This window comes from Cricetulus griseus (assembly GCF_003668045.3).
Source record: "Cricetulus griseus strain 17A/GY chromosome 1 unlocalized genomic scaffold, alternate assembly CriGri-PICRH-1.0 chr1_1, whole genome shotgun sequence".
NCBI lineage: Eukaryota > Metazoa > Chordata > Mammalia > Rodentia > Cricetidae > Cricetulus > Cricetulus griseus.
The window spans coordinates 210,279,103-210,298,711 of NW_023276807.1; the positions used below are offsets into that span (position 1 = coordinate 210,279,103).

Sequence of the window (19,609 nt, forward strand, 5' to 3'; positions counted from 1 at the left end):
GTATATGTCCCCATGCATACATCATCTTGGCGGATGGCCCTGCTGAGAATTCCAAGGCCTTAACTTTAGCTCTGAAATAACCCTGTATTCCTGCCCAAATTCAGCAGGAAACGCCAGTTTTCTCACTTAACAATTGAAGGAAAAAATGCTGAGGGTGTTGAGCTGTAGGAAACAGAAAAGAAGCTGCACATATGCTGGATGCTTGTTATCAATAAAGGACCAGGAGTGCAAGGCCTGCCTCTGCTAAGTAGTGAGCTTGAGGGCCACATGAGAGCCCCCTCCAAACACCAACCGCCCCCCCAAAAAAGATAAAGAATCCAGGACTCAGGCAGAGGTAGGAATATCACTGTCAGTGATATTCCAGGCTAGCTACAACTATACAGCAGAACCTTGTCTCAAGGAAAAAGGAAAGAATTTCCACCAGTAAATTCTAACACAGGAGTCTATCCACCATCTGGACATTATCTCCAAATCTTCCACCCCTGCCTCCCTGCCCAGGGTGCACCAAAAAATAGTGGTAGGCAGTTAGTTCATGGAGGCTTTCCCAGAAAGCAAAGGGACCCTGGGAAAGCAGGTGGTGGGATGCCCGGAGCTTAGTGTGAGGAGTCTGAGAAGAAAGATGGAAAAATCAATGAAATGAGTTTCTAACAGTGAGGTAAAGGACCCCCGTGTCGACAGCCTGTCACCTGCGGCAAAATATGAGCTGCCCAAGTCTGTGTCGGCTGCTGACAGTACACACAGCTGCCACTGTCCTCTCCCTTCACCCCCACCCCAGCCCCAGCCCCTTCTGCTACCAGGCCTTGCTTTTTATAAGCCAGACCCTCTCTCTTCCTCGTCTTTTCTGCCCCCTTTCTTAACTCATCCAGGGTCTTCTGCCTCTAATGCAAGAACAGGACACGTCATCAGCCCTGGTTTGATACACCTTTCTCCTGTATGGCTTCCTTCTGTAGCTTCACTCTGAGACTGCAGTGAGCTCTGTTTCATGACTTTCTTCAACAATGGGCAGTCAGATGTGAAGGTCATTTCTTACATGGTTGTTAACACCAAGGTTTGGACAGCAGTTTAACTCCTATCTCTTATCTTCTGGCCCACCTGTCCAGTGTTCGAGTCCTTGCAACCACTTTGAGACAGGCGCTTAAGATGGGTCTGGTATCAATTTATGAACTTTTGTGCTCACTTGTGCACACCTGTGTCTGAGCACGGCTGACTCAGTTTTAGCTTCATGACAGGGAATGGGGTGGAAATGCTGTATCAGATTTGCCTGCTCTTTGAAAACACCCCGGGCCTTTCCTGGAATCTGCTTCTTTATCATCCCCGGCTACTAGGACGGCTCATTCGCAATTTCTTGGCACTATTTCGACAGACTCCCCTTGTCCACCCTGAGAATTAGTCTGGCTCCCTTCAGCCCTTAACTCCTTCTCTCTTCTCTACCACTAGGTCTGCTGGCCGTTCCCCCTCGTTTTTGATTTCCCAACTTGACTATGTATGCAGGCTGAGGTCTGGGAGATAGGATGGGAGTCAGGGCAACTCCAGGACTCTCTGAACATTTGCTCATCAGGTATTTATGAATATCTGCGTGGCAGATACTACCAAGTGTCACAAAACAATTAGAGACTAGAGGTAGGCATGGTGGCTCAGACCTAAAACTCCAGAACTCAGGAGACTGCAGCAGTAGGATCTCCTCAAGTTCCAGACTAGCCTGGGCTAGTCTGGAACAGAGTGGGACCCTGTTTCAACCCCCAACACTCTCTCCCTGCAAAAAGGAAGAAAGCGAATAGAAGCAGCCCCTAATAGCTGACAAGACCTTTATGTGCCACTCTGCTCTCTCAAAGTAAAGGGGCCCTTTCATCTTCAGTCAAATATTACTGCCAAAACTCTCCTCCATATTCTATCAAGGCATCAGTTTACACGGGGTCACTGCTCTGGTCCTCTGGATCCCCAGCTTTGCCTTTCACTCCTAGACCCAAACCAGTTTCCTGTGACACTTTTCAACAGCTCTCCTTCTGGTTCACAAAAACCTTCTTTCCTATTCTGTGGCTGCCATTTTTAGTTCTCTTCCTTTTTTGCATGCCTCTCTATCGCGCACTATTTCAACCTTGATGCCCATTGTCTCTTGAGGTCACTTCCTCTGGCTTTTGTCAGGATCTAGTAAGCCTCAGGCACTCACAAAGTAGTTTGTGACAATTGTCCTGAGCTAAGAATAGCTCCAGAGAAGCAAAGTCACTGCTAGAGACAGGAGTCCTATAGACTAGGCCCCAGTGCCACACGTGATGCAGAGGGGCAAGGTGTTCCTGTATGGGTCTCAATATGGTAACACCAGCTGCCTCTGACATCATGGGGGAGGGACCCTGTCAGGTTGCCAAGGCAACCCAGCAATTTATGACATCAGAGGCTTGAAGTCTTTGCTTCTCAGGGGGCTGGCAAGATTCAAGTTCCTGTCATTTGAAGTAAATGGGGATTCTACTTTTTCATCTCTTTTCTGTGTTCTCCTGGCTTGGCAATAAAATACAAAGTGACTGATGAGGCTGACTGACGGAATGAATGCTGGTGAGGTTCCCTTCTGTCTCTTCATCTCTGTAATTTCTTTCCTCATAAGCATCTCTCTTTTCGGGCCCAGTGGTAGTCTGCTGAGCCATTTTTTCCAAATTGCTCACCCCCTGCAGTGCTCTCTCTTTCCCTTGGTCGTGCTGTGTCCTCCTCACACTAGAGGAGGCATTTGTCTCCTTTGATACCCCACTCTTTCCTCTCTTCCCTTTCCAGGGCTTGGTGCCGCTCTGATCTGCTTCAGCACTCCTGCCTTCGCCATCCATTTACCTTCGTCTTTCCCCCTAATTCTTCCCTTCCCCCACTCGACCACTATACTAAGGTCCTATTGCTTTTGTTGACTCCTCCTGAGGAATACTATATCATCTTTCTCTCTCCTACTGTACAGCTATTAACTCATATTTATTTAATTAAATTTCTCAATTTTTCATTAATCGCCCCTCAGTTCCTCCCCTTCCCTGTACATCCGGAATAGATTCTCATCGTTCTCTTTGGCCATACATTTCTTTAACCCTTGTGTTTACTGAACCTGCTCTCCCCTTGCCTCCATCATCATCTGCCCATAGCTACCTCGTCTTTTTATCCTTTTTAGCTCCTGGGGTCTGGAAAAATAATGATGGGTTTAAATCTACGATAAACTCTCCACATCCTTTATCCACGTTTACCATTCTTTAGACTGAAGGAACATAGCCCTTGTATAAGACAGGTTTTCTGAGAATAATAAAATGTGTCTCCTAAAGAATATTGCTAAATCCAAAGAGAATAATAGCAGGATCCCATGAGAAAAATGAACTAAAAAGTGAAGAAAAAGCCACTGACATATAGAATGAACTACAGGACAGGGGCAGCCCAGGTAGGGTGGAGCTAAAGAACATTCCCTTACAAAATTAAAGTTGACAGTTAACTGACATCATGGAACTGATTGATGAAGGAGTTACATGCCCCTGGAAGCCCATTAAATTGATTTCTTGGCCTTTTTATGTGCCTTCACAAAACATAAGCCCCATCTCTCACCCAGCCCTTTGCTTGTGGCATCATCTGCTGCTAGGGTTAAAATGCTGGGTAACAGGATATGTTAAAACAAACAAACAAACAAAACGAAAAACAAACAAACAAAACCAACTTTGGATGAGCAAGGAGAAAAGGGAACAAAGATGGAGACCATGCAAGGGAGCCCATCAGATAAAAGGATATGAAGATAGGGTGAAGTAAACTGGTGGGATAAAAAAGATATATACAATGGTAGAGTGGGGGAAGGGAGGAAAATTAAGTCAGCAAGGATGAGGTTTGTGGTGGAAAGCTCCTGGAAAAGCAGAAGGCATACTGGAGACCCAAAGGCACATGGCAAACGAGGTGATGATCAACAATGCCAGAAGTTCCAAGGCTTCCCTGCTGAAGGTGAACAGAAGGCTGTCGTGCCCATACCCAAAGGGCACTGGAGTCATTAGGGGTAGACACATCCGCTCCATCTCCCTACTCTTCAGGCCCTGACCATAGACTACCACAATCATGGCTGATAAGCAAACTCCAAAGTAGCTGAAAAGGCCACCGTCGTGCAGACAGACCCTGAAGGAGAGCCGTGGATGGCCCAACAGTCAATCAGTCTAGGCGTGACACATAGGGACAGGGGCACGCTGTAAGGATCACTCCGATGAGAAGTGTCACAGTCAAGACAGTGACACACAGAACTGGATATAGATGGGGTGGGGGAGCCAAGTGAAAAATGGCACAACCGCAGATCAGTGGGGGCGCAGGCACAGTGAGAAGCGTGGTCCAGAGCTCAAAAAATGATGAGGGGCATAGGCGAGCGGGTGGAGAGTCGGGGTAGCAGGAGAAGCGGGGCAGGCATGCTTCACTGTGAATGAGGCTCCCCTCACCTACTTCAGGCAAAAATGAACATTAAAGGTATCCACTCCCCCTTCCACCCCGCACCCCGGCGCGCTAGCCCATCCATCAGCCTTCCCGCCCGGGTTTCTCCCCCATCCCGCAGCCAGCCGAGCTCCTCTGTGCCGCAGGCCCCTCCCGGCTATAGCTCGGAGCCCTGGCACTCACCCGGCCTCCCATTCCCTCCAGGAACCCCGCTCCTGGTAAAGATCGGCGCGGTACGTCTAGGCTCTCGCTACCCTGACTGACTGTCTGGCCCGTATCTTCCCCTTCTCCGTTCCTCCACCCCTGCCTCTCTTCTCCATTCCGGATCGCACGCCCTTTCTCCCCCACACTCCTGTCCCCTTCTTCCCGGCTGTCTGTCCGTCCGCGTCCCCTCCCCCAGCCCCTTCCCGTCCCTCTCCGTCCCCTCCAGTAGCAGTCACCCAGCGCCTCCTCTCTACTCTTATCTCGAGATTCGGAAGAGCATGGAAGGGAAGGAGAGTGAGAGGCAGAGGGGGGAAAAAAAGAAAAAAGAAAAAAAACCCAACCCAGCAGCATCGGAAATCGATGCACTTACACCTCAGCTGGAAGCAGGGACGGGAGTCGAACCGCGGCCGCCAAGCAGCGCGAGGCGGGGAGGGGAGGGGGCGGCTCTTGGAAGGGACTTCTCCGATGTGTTGATTCCTTTTTTGCCCCTCCTCCTCCCTCCCTTCAGCGCTCGCTCCGGGGCGTCGGGGACGGAGATGGAAAAATAAATAAATTCACGGCGGTGAGGGAAGTGAAAGAAAATAATCAATGCTATTTGGCTGCGGCTGAAGTGTTTTCCCGGCTTCGTGAGTGGGTTTCCATTGATTCACCCTGGGCACTGGCTTGCTCCCTGTCTCCTCCTCCTCCTCCTCCTCGCCCTCCTCCTTCTAGCCCTCACTCCTCCGCCTCATTCACTGGCTGGAGCCGAGGCGTCCCACACAATGGAATAATCAATACCCAGGCGCCCGGGGCAGCCCCACTGAGCAGGTGCAGCGACCCGCCCGCCGCAGTGCATGCCGGGAGCTGTAGTCTACAGGCCTCCGCCCTCCTTAGACGGCTAGGGCCAAGTCTACCGCATCCCGGGACGCAAAGACGTGGGTAGGGGCTAGGATCTTGGGGTGGGACAGGCCAACCTTGCCATCGGCTTCTTCCTTGACTCAGGCGCTGGGTCTATTCTATTCCGGCAAAAAGAGTAGGTCCCTTTAAACACTCGTCCCCTCCTCTTTATACTGCTTACAGACACTGTGTTTTGTTTTAAGTCACTATCAGAGCAAGCTGCCCAGAGCTGTCCGGGGCCCATCACTATTTCACCCCCTTCTAGCCTTACCGTTTCCCTTTTGATTACCAGAACCTTCTCTGTCATAGCAAGTCTCCCAGAGCTGCTACTGTCTTTCAATCAGTTGCACTCCCTCCCCCAAGTTGGGTAGGGAGAGGGGAGGTTCTGGTTCCTTCTCCTCTTCAGCTTGTCAGCTCCTCAATGCTTTATATTCTAATTTCTAACATTCTAAAACAGAGTATTCAGGAGTGCATTTTATAGTAGAGGAAACCAAGGATCGCCGGCTCAAGATTGCATGGCCAATAAACAATAGTACCATTATGCAAACCTCAGTAGCCTGATTCCAGAGCCCAAGCTAGCTGCTATGGCGTATTTTTCTTAAATGACAACAACAGCAAAAACTGCTGAAATTGAGGGTGGGGAAGAAACCAATATCTTTCCTACCCTGTAACAGTTGAGTTTGCTAATGAATCTTCAATCCTCATATAGGTGTGAGGCAGACCACTGAGAAAGCTGAGACTTGGGAAGGGCAATGGTCTATGACTTCGAGTTTTTGCTGAAGGGTCCGATAAAGAGCAGGTGAGAAGAGCTGGGGTCTGGGGTGTTTCCTCCCCATGCAGACCTTTGGCTTCACTTTTCAGTCTCGTTGACCCAGAGAGCTCTGATATTTTCTGCCTTCTATAAGATCTAACCCAGTAGACCAGAAGCAGCAGTTTCTGTAATGCCACCTCCTGCCATGCCTGTAAACCAGGGACCTATTTCCACCCCCCCACATAAGGGAGCAGGTGTCACACTCGTCACTTATCATGGAAGAAAGTCTAGAAGGTGAGTGTCCTCAGAGGCACACACAGAATTAAGGTTTACAAATACACTACAGTGTTAGGGTAAGGATAAAGATCTGCCTCTGGTTCTGAAAGCAGAGGAGAGTGACTCCTGTGTCTTTCTGTGTTTATTTGTGTTTGTCTTTTCCGGACAAGGTCTCGCCCTTAGCCCAGGATGGCCTGAAAATCAGTTTGTAGCTCAAGTGATCCTTTTGCCTCAGCCATCCCAGATGATGGAGTTACAGTTGTGTGCCTGACTAATTCTCTTACTCCTGACAAAGCCAGCTCAAGGACTTCTGGCACTCACTTTACAACCTGCCACTCAAGCCACCATCTGCTCAGGTACTAACTAGGTGCTGTAGCTAGATTGTGGGCCTTTACCCAGGCAGCAATAGAAATCCTATCACATTCTTCTTTTCTTCTTCTCCCTCCTCCTAGAATTAATTTTTTTTTTTTAATTTAGTGCTTTGTCTGTAGTACTGGAGGAGTCCAGAAGAGGGCGTCAGATCTTCCTGTAACTTGGTTATGGAGGTGTGTTTGGTCATTTATGTGCTGACAAGGTAACCCTAGTCCTCTATTAAGAACAGCAAGTGTTTTTAAGTGCTGAACCATCGCTTCAGCTCCCCCATCACATCTCTAATTCACATTCAAAATATCACTTCCTCCGCTGATAGAAAGTTTCCCACTCACCTTTATCCTAAACATTCGTCGCAGTTGTATTAGATCCCCTCTAAAATTTCAGGATAGAGAGAGGCAGAACATGGTGGCTCACACATGTAACCCAGCCCTCACTCTAAGGAGGATTAGGAGTTCCAGGCTAGTTTCGGTTACATGAGATCCTTGTGTCAAAAAAACAAATAAATAAAAGCATAAGAAACATTCCAAGTGGCTAAACTGAATTACTCCACTCATGCTTTACACCATTGCCATTGGCCGGTCAGCCAGCCCTTAGCGGGCAGCCAAGCACTACAGTATTCGAGTGGCTTGTATCTCATCAGACCCACCCACAGTCTACGTTGGGAGGTGTTGGAGACTGGAGCCTAAGCTCCTGGTATTCTACCCTTCACGTTCGCCACCCCCTAATCCCCGCCTGTTCAGCTTTAGGTAGAGTCCGGCCGGCTAACACTAATTGCATGCTTCTGATCACCATAGCGACGGGTGGGCACGAAAGGTGAGATGGCCCTTTGGAACTACATCTCCCATCATGCATCAGGCCCAGGGTGCCAGGCTCACGCTAAGGCTCGAGATCTTGGCCGATGCCCGGGCTCCAGGAAGGATCCAGGGATGAGCAGCGGGCGAGAGGATGGTCTCGCTCCTCTTGCCTACCGGGGTGGCTCGCACGTAACCTGACAGACCTCTCGGGCCTAGCTTGTCATCGGCACCGCCATACCGGTCTAATATGGCCGCTGGTGCTAAGACCGGACCTCGCGCGTAAAGAGCCAGGGCCAAGGTCCGGAGCCGGAGATTTTTCTCCCGGCATTCCTCGCGGGTGTAGCGTGGGTTCCCTTCCCCCACTTCCGGGTCCCAGGAGAGGGAGACCTGGGGTCTTGAAGAGAGTTCTGAGGTTTAGCTTGTCCGTCCTGTGCGAAGAATGACAGGACAGTGAAGCACTGGCCTGGGGGACAGGGTGTAGGGAGATGTTGACGTTCATCAGCATCGCGGCCTGCTTTCCAGGGAGCCTTTTGGGTTGAAGCCATTATCAATACTAGGATTTAACTGGAGTCCTGTCACCATTGCAACACGTTGAAACCTCGAAGTAGAGCCTTTTGTCACTGAGGCAGAGCTCTAAGATAGTGTATGTGCCTCTTAAGATCATCCAGGACTAGGGGGTCTCCGCTGACCAGCCGTACCCTTGAGCACACAGTGGTGAATTCTTGGCAAACTTGTGTTGCAGGTAACATGGCTCAGGGCTTGATTGAAGTGGAGCGAAAGTTTGTTCCGGGGCCTGATATGGAGGAAAGGCTGCAGGAGTTGGGGGGCACTCTGGAGCGCCGGGTCACCTTCCGGGACACTTACTATGATACTTCTGAGCTAAGCCTTATGCGGTCTGACCACTGGCTGCGACAACGACAAGGTAGTGGCTGGGAGCTCAAATGTCCTGGAGTAGCAGGCATCTCAGGACCCCACAATGAGTATGTGGAACTCACATCGGAATCTGCAATTGTGGCCGAGCTCTTTGAACTGCTGGAGGCTGAGGAGCCAGAGATTGCCGGTGTGGCTGCTGTCTTGGGTCCACTGAAGCTGCAGGAAGTAGCTAGTTTTATAACTACACGAAGTTCCTGGAAGTTGGCCTTATCTGAAGCCCATGAACAGGAACCACTGCTCAGAGTGGATCTGGATTCGACAGACTTCGGCTATGCTGTGGGTGAGGTAGAGGTCATGGTGCGTGAGAAGGCTGAAGTACCAGCTGCCCTGGAGAAGATCTTCAGCTTCAGTAGAATGCTTGGTGAGGGAGACAGGCCCTTCTATGCTCAGCAGTATGCTTGGCGAGGGAGACAAGCTTTGTGATGCTGTGCCTGCTTCTCTTTAACCTCACTGGTGGAGGCAACCGAGTCAGAGAGTAGTGGAGAGTCAGAATCATTTTATTTTCCTGAGACAGGTTTTCTCTGTGTAGTCCTAGCTGTCCTGGAACTCTCTCTGTAGACCAGGCTGGCCTTGAACTCAGAGATCCACCTGCCTCTGCCCCCTGAGTGCTGCAATTAAAGGCATGCGCCACCATCTCCCGAGTGCTGGGATTAAAGGTGTGTGCCACCACTGCCTGGCTCAGAATCATTTTTATAAGGGAATTTTCTTGTAGCAATTTTCTCAAAGATCCAGTTTGTTTATACTTCTATAAAGTCATTTTCTATTTTATAGTAGCTAATTTGGATTTAATTCTTGTCTCCATTCTTTCTCTTAGTTATCACCTCATTTAATTCTCCTAGTTGCGTTTATCAGGCCTCTGTTTTGTTCCTTTCCATGAGCTCCATTTTCTCCTTCAACTTCCAACATCCCCATCATTCCCTTGTCTTTTTATTCGGTCTTCTATGTAACCCAGGTAAGGCCTTAAACTGGTGATCCACCCAAGTGCTGGGAGTACGGGTATAGATAACCACACCCTCTGGACTATGCTTTTGGCTTGGAGTAAATATGAGAACGTTACATTTGTATGGGGCAGGGTGGGGGTGTGTGGTGTGGTGCTGTGGCAGATTTCTCTGTTTCCATGCCTGCCTAACTCTGATATAGACAGCTCATCCCAACATTTAAGGGTTTGTGTACCGTTACAGGTTCTGACAGCCCTAGAGGGCTGAATCGCCCTAGAAACCACACATGGAGTGTCCTGTTGTGGGTCAGCATGCCAGTGTCCATTAACAACACTGGCAATAGGTAGTTAGAAAGGAGATCTATGAACAGAATGCTGCCACCACACAGTTCCTGCTTTCCTTTATTTTCCATAGCGTTTGGTTTTCTTCTGTGCCTCGCTGCATGTGCCTCATTACTGAGCTAATGAGCTTTGGCTTGCCTAGACGGGCTTGAATCTTGACTGGGAGAGAGAGGTAATAAGTGAAATGAGTTGGTTCCCCTGTCTACATGGCACAGAGTGCTTCCTTACTATTTCTCATTGCCAGAGGAGAGGCTCACGCCACACAGCCGAGTGGATCTTTGGGGTCTCACCTCTGCAGGCCAACAAGGGATTGGGTGGCTTAAGAGAAGCTGCTTGGGTGGCATCTGGATTCTTAGTACTACTTTTCAAACTTTGGAGTCCTGGCTGGGCGGGCAGGGAGCAAAGTCAAAGTGTATTCAATGGCTTCATGTTTCTTTCCTCATTGTCCTCTTGCCTTCAGGAGTGCCAGCACAGGAGAAGGCACCTGCCAAGCTCTTGGTATACCTACAGCGCTTCAGGCCTCTGGATTATCAGCGCCTGCTAGAAGCAAACAGTTCCAGTGAAGCCACAGGGGACTTAACATCGTGACAGCAGTTTATGGGCACAGGGCTCACTTTCTAGGAGGGAAGGGAGCTCTCTGAAGCTGCTATCCGCACCTGGACCCACCGTGCCCCTTCCCTTACAACAGAGCCACTTTTGTCTCCAGTTCTGCCTGGTCTTTCACCCATTCTCAGCTACTCTTCCTTGGGCCCTCCCTCACTGCTTCCCTCATCCGTCAGATGCAATCTGTGGGCCGCCCCTCTCCCCTGGCCGCTAAGCAGCCTCCATTGATTTCCGCTCGTGTTTATAGGATTTCCACTTAGCCGTGATCAGTAGTTAAGCACAGGAAAATCCCTTGCCACCCCCCCTCCCGTGGTCGATGCCATTGATTCTGCCAGCAGCTCTGAAGCCGCCTTACAGCTGAGTTAGAGATGCGGGGAAGCAGCAGGGATTTCCCTGCCTTGGGGTGTAGGGAATAGCAACAAAGTGGGGAAATGGTTGGGAACCTCTGTTAGAAATCTGGAAATTCTGCTGGGTCTGCCACTGTGCCCTGAGGGTAGAGCGCCCTGTGTACCAGTTTAGAGATAAATTTGCTCTCCAACCTAGAGAGGGGTAGAAAGAAAATCATCATTGTTGAGACAGGTTCTGGGGTTTCAGGAAGTCTCCACTTCCTGTGGAGAAGGCTCTACCCTTGTGTGGACATTTTCTTTCTCACTAGGTCAGAATATGCTTTCCTGCCTCCCCTCAGGTTTCCTAGGCTTCCATTATTTGTCGGGAGGAGGCAGTCTCTTCAGATTGTGGTGACGAATACAGGGCTGGAGTGCCACCTGCTGTCAGCCCTCAGGGCTGTGTTCCCAGCTGAAGGTGCAAAAAAGATTTTAGGTGAGCTGAGGCTAAAGTTATGAGGCAGGCTGGTCCAGGCAGCAGCTTAGCCACCTGGAATTGCACTTAGTTTGAGCTGTGCACACCTCTCATCTAACAGGCACACGCTGTCTGAGGGTTCTCCCCTGCAGGTACACACATCCTTCTGGCACACCTAGCCACCCCCCCCCCCCCCGCCTGTACTGAGTTCCATTTATGTCCCACTTCCAACAATGGAATAGGTCTCTCCTCCCCTAGCAGCCATCAAAAAGTACCCTTTTGTGGAGAGTTTTCATTCAAACATTTTAGAACATACCAGAGTATGAAAAATAGGGAGCTGATTGGGCCTAGAAGGCTCTGGGTACAAGCAGAGTAAGGCAGATTGTCCTTTGGGTGAACTTTTAAGGAGAGTCCCCTATTTTCCATCCTGTGCTTCTGCAGAATGAGCATATGGTTAAAATCATGGGAAGGGTCATGCACAGTGAGGAGAAGCTTACAAGATCCAAGCCTGTCAAAATAGAGACCAGTCAAATTATGCCACTCAGCAATGAACTCCTCCTCCCCTTAAGACGCCATTAAAGAAGCATCAGGCGATGACCCTGGGCCAGTGAGTACTGTGGTCATTGCTCTTCGAAGCGTATTTCTGATTTGTATTATCACTTTGCTTTCGAATAAAGTTTCCTTGCTACTGTCGATTTATGTGCACCTTTATTTCCATTCCTCGAATAAGACACCAAGAGCCTGGAAAAACCCAGGCCAGACAGGAACCACAGCAAGTTACTGCCACGTCTCCACAGGCAAGTTATCCACCTCAAAGATCTCCTGTACTGGCTGGCCAAAGTGGTTGTAGGTGAGGCGCAGCTTTAGTCGCAAAGTCGCCTAAAAATAGGAAAGCAGAGAGCAGGTTTAGGTCCCTGATTGCCTCCATCTCTCCTATCTTCAGGGTCTGACAACTCACCTTGTTAGGATTGAGGATTCTGAAGAGCTGGGTGACAGGAAGGCCACCCTGAGCTGGAATTGTGTCCCCACTGGGAGCCTGTAATTGCATCTGGAAACTCTGAACACGGGAGGTTTGGGCAGAGTGTAGTAAGACCTCTGGGTGGGCTCAGGCAGTCAGTCCTCCACACCCAGTGGCTCCCAAACATTTTTTGATATCTCCCCAATAACTGTCTATATCACCCCCTTTCCCATTTCACTCTGTCCCCCGACCCACCTCCACTACTTCTGGCCTTTTCTTCTAGAGTGCCTATGCCACCTTTGAATCCTAGTTTTTTCTTCTTTTTTTTTGTGATAGCATAGCCCAACTTGGCTTTAAACTCACTATGTGGCCCAGGTTGGCCTCAGTGAGTCCCCTGTCTCAGCTCCTCAAGTTCTAGAATCACAGGCACGAGCTACCACACCGGGCTGAACCCCATTTTTTCAAACCTTGGGCACAGCTGCCTGGCAAATAAAGTGGGTAGCATCCTCCTTTGAGGAGTTGGTGGTGGTGGCAGTGACTAAGAGTAAGCCTGGGGTTTCCAGGGGCCGCACGAAAGAAAGGTCCAGTTGAACGCCGTCACGCTCAAACACTCTGAGACTGGGGATGGGAGCTGGAGAAGGGAGAGAGGCAGCTCAGTGCACAGGCTTAACACAGCACATTCATTCACTCATCCAATAAAAATGGAGCAAGCAAATCTTGGCCCTGCACTGTCCCAGATAAGCTGAGGTTGGAGCAGACCATCTAGTGGGGGGCAAGAGGGGGGAGAAACAACAAAATACAAGATAATCAGGCAAAAGTAACCGGGAAGAACTGAGTTAAACAGGAAAGTGGGAGAGGGAGGTAAGACAGCTGCCATTTAGCTGAAGCTGGAAGAGTGAGCATGAGTTAGTCATTTGAAATGTCAAGTGCTTGAGGTGGAAGGATCTGGGGAGTTGAAGGGACCCGTGGAGTGGGTGGTGGGAAGTGATATGACATAGCCTGGAGCAGAAACAGGACCACAGACTAGGGAAAGAAATCCGACAAGGGAGATCATTATAGAGAAACAAGATGGAACCAGTGTGGAACAAAACCTTACCTACTGAGATGGTTGTCTCCATCCTTGGCTCAGAAAGAGAAATGACACATTTCCACCCACCTTCTATAAAGTACCTCCCTTTGTTGAGGCTTACCAGGGGGTGGAGGTACACAGGGAAGGTCGAGAAGGTGTACTAAGGCCTCCCCTGGGGAAGGAGCCAGAGGAGGAAGATGCTGGGCATGCCCAGGAGTGTCATCCAGGAGATCTAGCAGATCCAAGAGCTTAGCGGCCTGGGGAAAAGGGCAGGAGGGTCATGGCATCGCATGGACACCCACAGAAGTACTCTCTTTTTTTTGGTTTTTCGAGACAGGGTTTCTCTATGTAGCTTTGGAGCTTATCCTGGCATCGCTCTGGAGACCAGGCTGGCCTGGAACTCACAGAGATCTGCCTGCCTCTGCCTCCCGAGTGCTGGGATTAAAGGCGTGTGCCACCACCACCCGGCCACAGAAGTACTCTTTACCCAGGTCTTCCAACCTCCTCACCTGGGGCTCTGTGGGGACGGGGGCTGCTGCTTCCAAGAGCTGGGCCCCTGCTTTGTTTTCCTTCCTTTCCTCAACAACTTGAGAGTCACTTCGATCCACAAGAGGCATCTTTTCAAGGATGGCAGCCCTGAAAGGATGGAACACAAGGGTCCCTCTGTGTGAGCCCTGTGCTTTCACAGAAGCATTTGGGAAGAAGACTATGAACACAGAGGGGCCCTGGGCATGCAGGGTCCCAAGTGCCGTTCTAGATTCCTAAGACAGTGCACTGTTGCTAGTCTTTAGACAACCAATGAGAACTGGGAACCAGTTCGGTGTCAGCTATGGATGGGAGGTGCTCACCACAGAGAGCAAGAACATGGGACTCTCGTATCTAGAAGGGAACACTGGGAGAGGACAGTTTGGAGCTCTCCATGTGGGTTTCTGGACATACCTCATGTGGTCATACTTCTGGAAGAGCACGTTATACTCCACAGCCCGCTGTTGAAGCTCTATGTCCACACAGCTCCCGTAGATGGACACCACCTGGCGGATACGACTGGGCCACACCGTGGCGTGTGAGAGGCAATGGCAGCCAGCTTGCTCTCCCACTCCAGGATAAGAGGGAAGGCAGATGCCTCACAGAGTCAGGAGACACCTATTATATGTGGCTCAAAAGCAGATTCCTAAGGGCTAGGGGGAGGGGGAGAGGGATGTGTGCCTGGAGAGCTCAAAGGCTAGTAGTCACAGTGAAGGGGGTTATCTTCAAGGGCTGGGACCTCTTTCTTACTTGTTATCTCCCCGGAGCCGGGTGCTGAGTTTCATGAGAGCTGTGATAGCATAGCCTCGGGTGGCTGGTAGGGACAAGTGGGACTGCAGCAGTTTTTCCAGTAGCGCTAGCACCTCCTCTTCTTCCACCTTCAGGTGTGGACAACCGGTCACGACCACAGGTCATGTCTGTCTGTCCTGATGAATCCTCCCCAGTGCACCTCTCACTCCTCAGATCTTACCCGAAAAGGCTCGATTTCCTCACAGTTACCCTCCAGCAGGAGGTCCCCATACTCGCCAATGCACCAAGCTGCCACCTGAGCCAGTGGTTGCTGTATGAGGGAGAAGACACCTGAGCTAGTTGGGGCCTCCTCTCTTCTAGACCCTACAGTGTCCCTTTACTGCAGGGCAAAGATGGTAGGGTTGGCTGGGTAGGGAGGGAAAGGTTAAGTTTGTTAGCAGGCTGTCTTGGCATTTTGGCTCCTACTGCCCTCTGGTGGGCATGCACCAAAACTACATGGCCTGGTCACATGACCCGAGAGGCCCGGCACTCATGAGGAAACAGGGTTAAGTTAACAAAGGGCATTTATAGATATCGGCTGGCACCTGTTAATCTACTCAGCATTGGAGGTAATAGGAGAAATGAATATATGTGTCAAGCTTTACTATATCCCATTGGATCCCAAAGTCAGTCTGAGAGGTGGGCATTCTGTAAGGTTGAGCATGTGGAGGCTAAAGAAAGTTAAATTATTCATCTGGAGCTGCAGTCAGTAGGCACCAGGCCAGGCCAGAAGAATAAGCTTTGTCCTCAACCATCTTCTGGGTCCTATGCTTGAGGGAAAACCATTCACATTCTAGTTTTGAAAAGGCTGTTCAGCTGGTCCTGGGGAGAAGGGAGTGAGACCTGGGAGATGTCCTCTGCTAAGGCACTGTAGAGACGGCGCACAGAGTAGGCATGAAGCTCCTGGGCCTCCCCAATCAGCTGGGTCAGGTTGGCTACTGCGTCGTCCCTCACATGGGTGCCTGCCTGGAGAGGGGTGGATACGGCCAAGTCAGAGCAGTGAGAGCTGCCCACTCCTACCCAACCCCCTGACTACCCCATCTCACCGTGGTCAGCACGTGCAAGATGGTGTCAATGTGCCACCGCTTGCTTGGAGCAAACCTAGGGGATGTGACTCATCAGTCCTGTCACCATCCCTCTCCAGGGTACACCCTCTGACTCCCAGGTCATCTCACCTCTGGTCACCTCACCTCTCTGCAGCCAATAGGATGCCTGAAGCACAGTCAGCCCGAAGATCAGGGGGGCAGGATTCCAGGAAGGCCTGTAGCTCCTGCATCATGGCTCGCACATTGGAGCTGTTCACCAGAGCCAGGCTCAGCTCCAGGGCCCGCCTGGCAGGAGAGAGGTGTCCATGCAGATGGCCCAGGTTACCCTGCTCTAGCTCCATGGTTCCAGGTACCTCTTCCTTTAGTTCTTACCCCAGCTGCTTTGTGTTTGAGCCACCAGGCACTGTGTCCTCTGCCCTGTCCCCTTCTCCCTCTGCTTACCTGCTAAGGGAGGCATCTGTTTCCTGTAGACATTCTACCACAGTGGACCGGTGACGCTGCACAGCATTATGATCAGATTGCACCAGCCGAAGCAATGACGTCAGGGCCACATACCTGGTCAGAGGAAGAGAGGCCATGTCACATGAGGTCCTCTGCCTTGACACCCTGTGTTGCCTCCTGTATAGGTCAGAGCCGGGTGGATCAAGATGGAGGAATGCAGAGGGCCAGATGTACAGTGGGACAACCTAGCCAGACACTGAGGCTGTTACCTAATATTCTTGTCATTGTTGAGCAAGAAACGGCCAAGAATGTTAACAGCTAGAACCTATGGGAAGAAGAAAGTGGAGGCGGTCAGAGAAGAGGCCACAGTGGGGGCGTTGGGGAAGAGCCAGTGACCAGGACCAGCTGGGTAGGTAGAGCTGCAGCTGGACAGCATATGGTATGTATGGTACCCGGAGGCCAGCTGCAGAGTGGATGTCCATGATGGTTAGCACTGTCTCCAACAGGACTGCGTTGCCTGCATTTCGGCTGGTGTCTGTGTTGGTGGCGACCTGTGTGGATGGCGGAAAGATCCATCTGCACAGGGGTCTAGACTCCCCGTGATTTCTGGAAGGTGACTACTATGTTCTCTCTTCTCTGTCCTTCTGCCCCTAACAAAGTTCCCTGATCCCTACTCTATGTAAGAACTGCCTGTACACTAGGGTGATAGAACAATGACAGACTATATCCTTCCTTCACGGAATTCATTGGTTTAGGAGACTTCTGAATAATAAATGGTCATGTGAGGAAAGTCCAGGGCTGATGGACCCTAAGGAACCACATGCCGAAGGGGTGCCTCTTACCTGGGCCAGCAAGTCATTCATGGCCTCACTGCTTTCTTCATGGTTCCGTCCCAGGATTCGAAGCAGACGAAGTATCTGGACCTGAGATTGGATTAGAAGGTTTATAGGATAATGTCGTGGGCCTGAAGTGAAAACACCTAACACTGTGGGCAACACCGAGGGTTCTGACTCCCAGCACGCCCCCACCCAACAGATCCCTGGACCCTGGGAGGAGATCAGAGTTGTGTAGAGTCAGGGGGGGTTGGAACAGGCCTTTTTTGATTTGTTTTTCGAGACACGGTTTCTCTGTGTAGCCCTGGATATCCTAGAACTTGCTTTGTAGACCAGGCTGGTCTTGAACTTGCATAAATCCGCCTGCCTCTGTCTGCCTCCCAAGTGCTAGGACTAAAGGCATGTGTCACCACACCCGGCTTTGGAACAGGCTTTTTATATGGTTACCAAACTGGATTTTCTGACTTTTTGGTAGCTACCTTTGATTCCCTATCCCCAGTCCTAGGATGACTAGAGCAATCATGAGCTTGCCAGTTGGACTGTGCCAAAATGGAAAGTGACTACCAGCCATGGTCTTCCTGTGAAGCCTTTGCTGTTCCAGGGATACAAGTACATCTCAGCTTACCTGTAAGAAGGGATCACTGACTCCACAGATGCTATGCTCTGTTGAGTATCCTGTTGTCACTAGAGTCCGGAGGATCTGTACCAGCTGGGGTACCACCTGGAAGAAGGGCACAGGCAGCCTTGTCTGAGGGTACCTCCTCTCTTCTCAACCATCAGCCCCGATTCTTCACCCACCTCCCGCCTTTGCCTGCCCCACGGCCTGCCCCTTCACTAGCCCACCTTGCGAAAGTGCCTGAGGGCTGCAGGATTTCTTTCACAGAGCTCCGTGATCAGCGTGGTGGTGCCCAGCAGGATGCCTGGGGTCAGGGTGGGGCAGTGAATGGCGGGCCAGGCCATGGGACAGTCTACTACACGTGTGTTTGTATGTGTGCACCACCCTTGTCCGATGAGCAGGGCTTCCTGATTTGCTTTTCATTTCATCTATCCATAGCCAGACCTGAAGTGGACAGTGGAGAGCCCTGTGCCCTTACCATGATGGCGCTCATGGAGCAGTTTGGCACAAGGTGGGAGGAAGACGCTGGAGAGCTCGGGGTCCTTCCGGATCATATGCACAGCGGTCAAAACAGCCTGCAGAAGTCAAGGGCCTCAGATAGGGCCACCAAGTAAGTCAGACTCCGCACCTCTCCTATGTGGCAGATTGGGAACACCTTCTGAAGAGGCAGATGTCTAGAGGTCTACATCTCACCTTCTTTCGTACATAGGGGCTAGGCTGCAGGAGCAGCTTCTCCACCTCGGTGGCTAGGTCTCGGCACATCTCAGCAGAGCCCATGGTGCTGAGAGTACACAGGGCCAGACCCTGAACTGGCTGAATCCCTTGGCTCAGGTCACTGTAGGGTTTGGAAGGACGGTCAGTCAAGCCAGGGGAAACCAGTTCTTCCCAGTACTGATAGCAGGCAGCCCTCTGGGATTTTGCGGTTCCCACTCTCCCAACGCCCTGATTTGAAGCACCCCAGAGCCCTCTCACTTCTTGATGCTGTTGGTAATGAGCAGATGGGCATCGTGCCTCTCATCCAATAGAAGCATGGCCCCAAGGTAGCCCACCCTCTTGTCTGTGAATCTGGGGGAGGCGATCAGTTTCAGGCACTCCATCTACAGGGAAGGAGGCAGGCCAGGAAGAGTAGTGTGAAACCACAGCACTAATTTTGCGGCATCCTCCTCCTTAAGGCCAGATTAACTTGTGAGGAAATCAAATTTCATCACCCTCTCTTTAACCAGAGGCTTAATTGGAGATCCAGATGATGGCAGGCAGGCTTCAGGGACCTGTGTAGGAGTGGAGGCTGGGAAGGTGCTAAGAACGGGGCTGGCTAGTAGAGTAATGGATAAAAGGCTCAGAAACTAAAGGATTTAGCTGGGCGGAATGTGGTATGCCTGAAAATCCCAACACTGAAACCGAGGGAGGGATTTTCGCCAGTTCTAAGCTAGCCTAGGCTACATAGACAACCTGTCTCAAAACAAAACAAAAACTAGAGAAAGAAGCAAACGGGATACAAATACACAAAGGGGCCCATTGATCATCTTCCTCAAGTTTTGTAGCTATCCCGGGTCAGTACCTGTCCAAAGTGGGCGGGGTAGCCCAACATGTGGACGTAGAGCAATTTGGCCAGCTGGCGATGCCTCTGCAGAGGGTCCCCATCGCGGAAGGAGGCCCGAATTTGAGCACACTCCTTCTGAATCACTTCCCGTTCCTGGGCCTGAGTCTTGGCCCCGCGTATCTCTTCGATTAGGTCCTGAAGTTTCAACGAAGGCACCACCATCCTGGGGGCAGAGCCCGAGAGTGGAAAGGCTTTAACCCATTCCAGCCAGATAGCTAGAATTGCTCTGTGCCAAGATCTTCAAGGGCTTGAGTCACACCACCATCCTAAAACTGTGCCCACATTTACCTCCCACCTGGAACCGAGAGCGACCATCCTACCTCGCAAGGACATCCCCACTACGCATGCGTCCTCGCCCCACCCCGTGTCTTTTTCTACTGAGCCTGCGCTAAAGCCCAGTCCCTTTCTTGCTTTCCTTCCCCGACAAGTTTCT

At 50.9% G+C, this 19,609-nt stretch overlaps 3 protein-coding genes across 8 annotated transcripts in view; 1 reads left to right on the forward strand and 2 right to left on the reverse strand.

Annotated features, from left to right (window-relative positions):
* Positions 1-5,905, reverse strand: part of Zfhx2 (zinc finger homeobox 2) — a 34,656-nt gene extending 28,751 nt beyond the window's left edge. The window contains exon 1 of the mRNA XM_027390582.2: positions 4,988-5,905. The gene's annotated coding sequence lies outside the window, so the exon portion shown is untranslated. The remainder of the gene's footprint in view (positions 1-4,987) is intronic.
* Positions 5,906-7,565: 1,660 nt separating this feature from the next.
* Positions 7,566-11,992, forward strand: Thtpa (thiamine triphosphatase). 5 transcript variants are annotated; one of them, XM_027390590.2, is made up of 3 exons: positions 7,566-7,638; positions 8,429-8,980; positions 10,359-11,992. In XM_027390590.2, the coding sequence occupies exons 2-3, from the start codon at positions 8,434-8,436 to the stop codon at positions 10,484-10,486; spliced, it is 675 nt and encodes a 224-aa protein (XP_027246391.1). In that variant the 5' UTR covers positions 7,566-7,638; positions 8,429-8,433; the 3' UTR covers positions 10,487-11,992. The 5 variants fall into 5 exon arrangements, with proteins under 5 accessions (XP_027246391.1, XP_027246390.1, XP_027246388.1 ...); XM_027390589.2 differs by having other exon boundaries at positions 7,573-7,705; XM_027390587.2 differs by lacking the exon at positions 7,566-7,638 and adding an exon at positions 7,766-7,984.
* Ap1g2 (adaptor related protein complex 1 subunit gamma 2) lies at positions 11,991-19,545 on the reverse strand. 2 transcript variants are annotated; one of them, XM_027390583.2, is made up of 22 exons: positions 19,497-19,545; positions 19,135-19,339; positions 18,549-18,673; positions 18,270-18,411; positions 18,055-18,151; positions 17,804-17,880; positions 17,586-17,681; positions 16,970-17,050; positions 16,580-16,678; positions 16,397-16,452; positions 16,128-16,241; positions 15,831-15,971; positions 15,687-15,741; positions 15,484-15,606; positions 14,822-14,911; positions 14,602-14,729; positions 14,266-14,370; positions 13,836-13,962; positions 13,448-13,583; positions 12,725-12,888; positions 12,258-12,356; positions 11,991-12,178 (listed from the first exon to the last, which is right to left on the reverse strand). In XM_027390583.2, the coding sequence occupies exons 1-22, from the start codon at positions 19,520-19,522 to the stop codon at positions 12,077-12,079; spliced, it is 2,388 nt and encodes a 795-aa protein (XP_027246384.1). In that variant the 5' UTR covers positions 19,523-19,545; the 3' UTR covers positions 11,991-12,076. The 2 variants fall into 2 exon arrangements, with proteins under 2 accessions (XP_027246384.1, XP_027246385.1); XM_027390584.2 differs by lacking the exons at positions 17,804-17,880; positions 18,549-18,673; positions 19,135-19,339; positions 19,497-19,545.
* Positions 19,546-19,609: the final 64 nt, after the last annotated feature.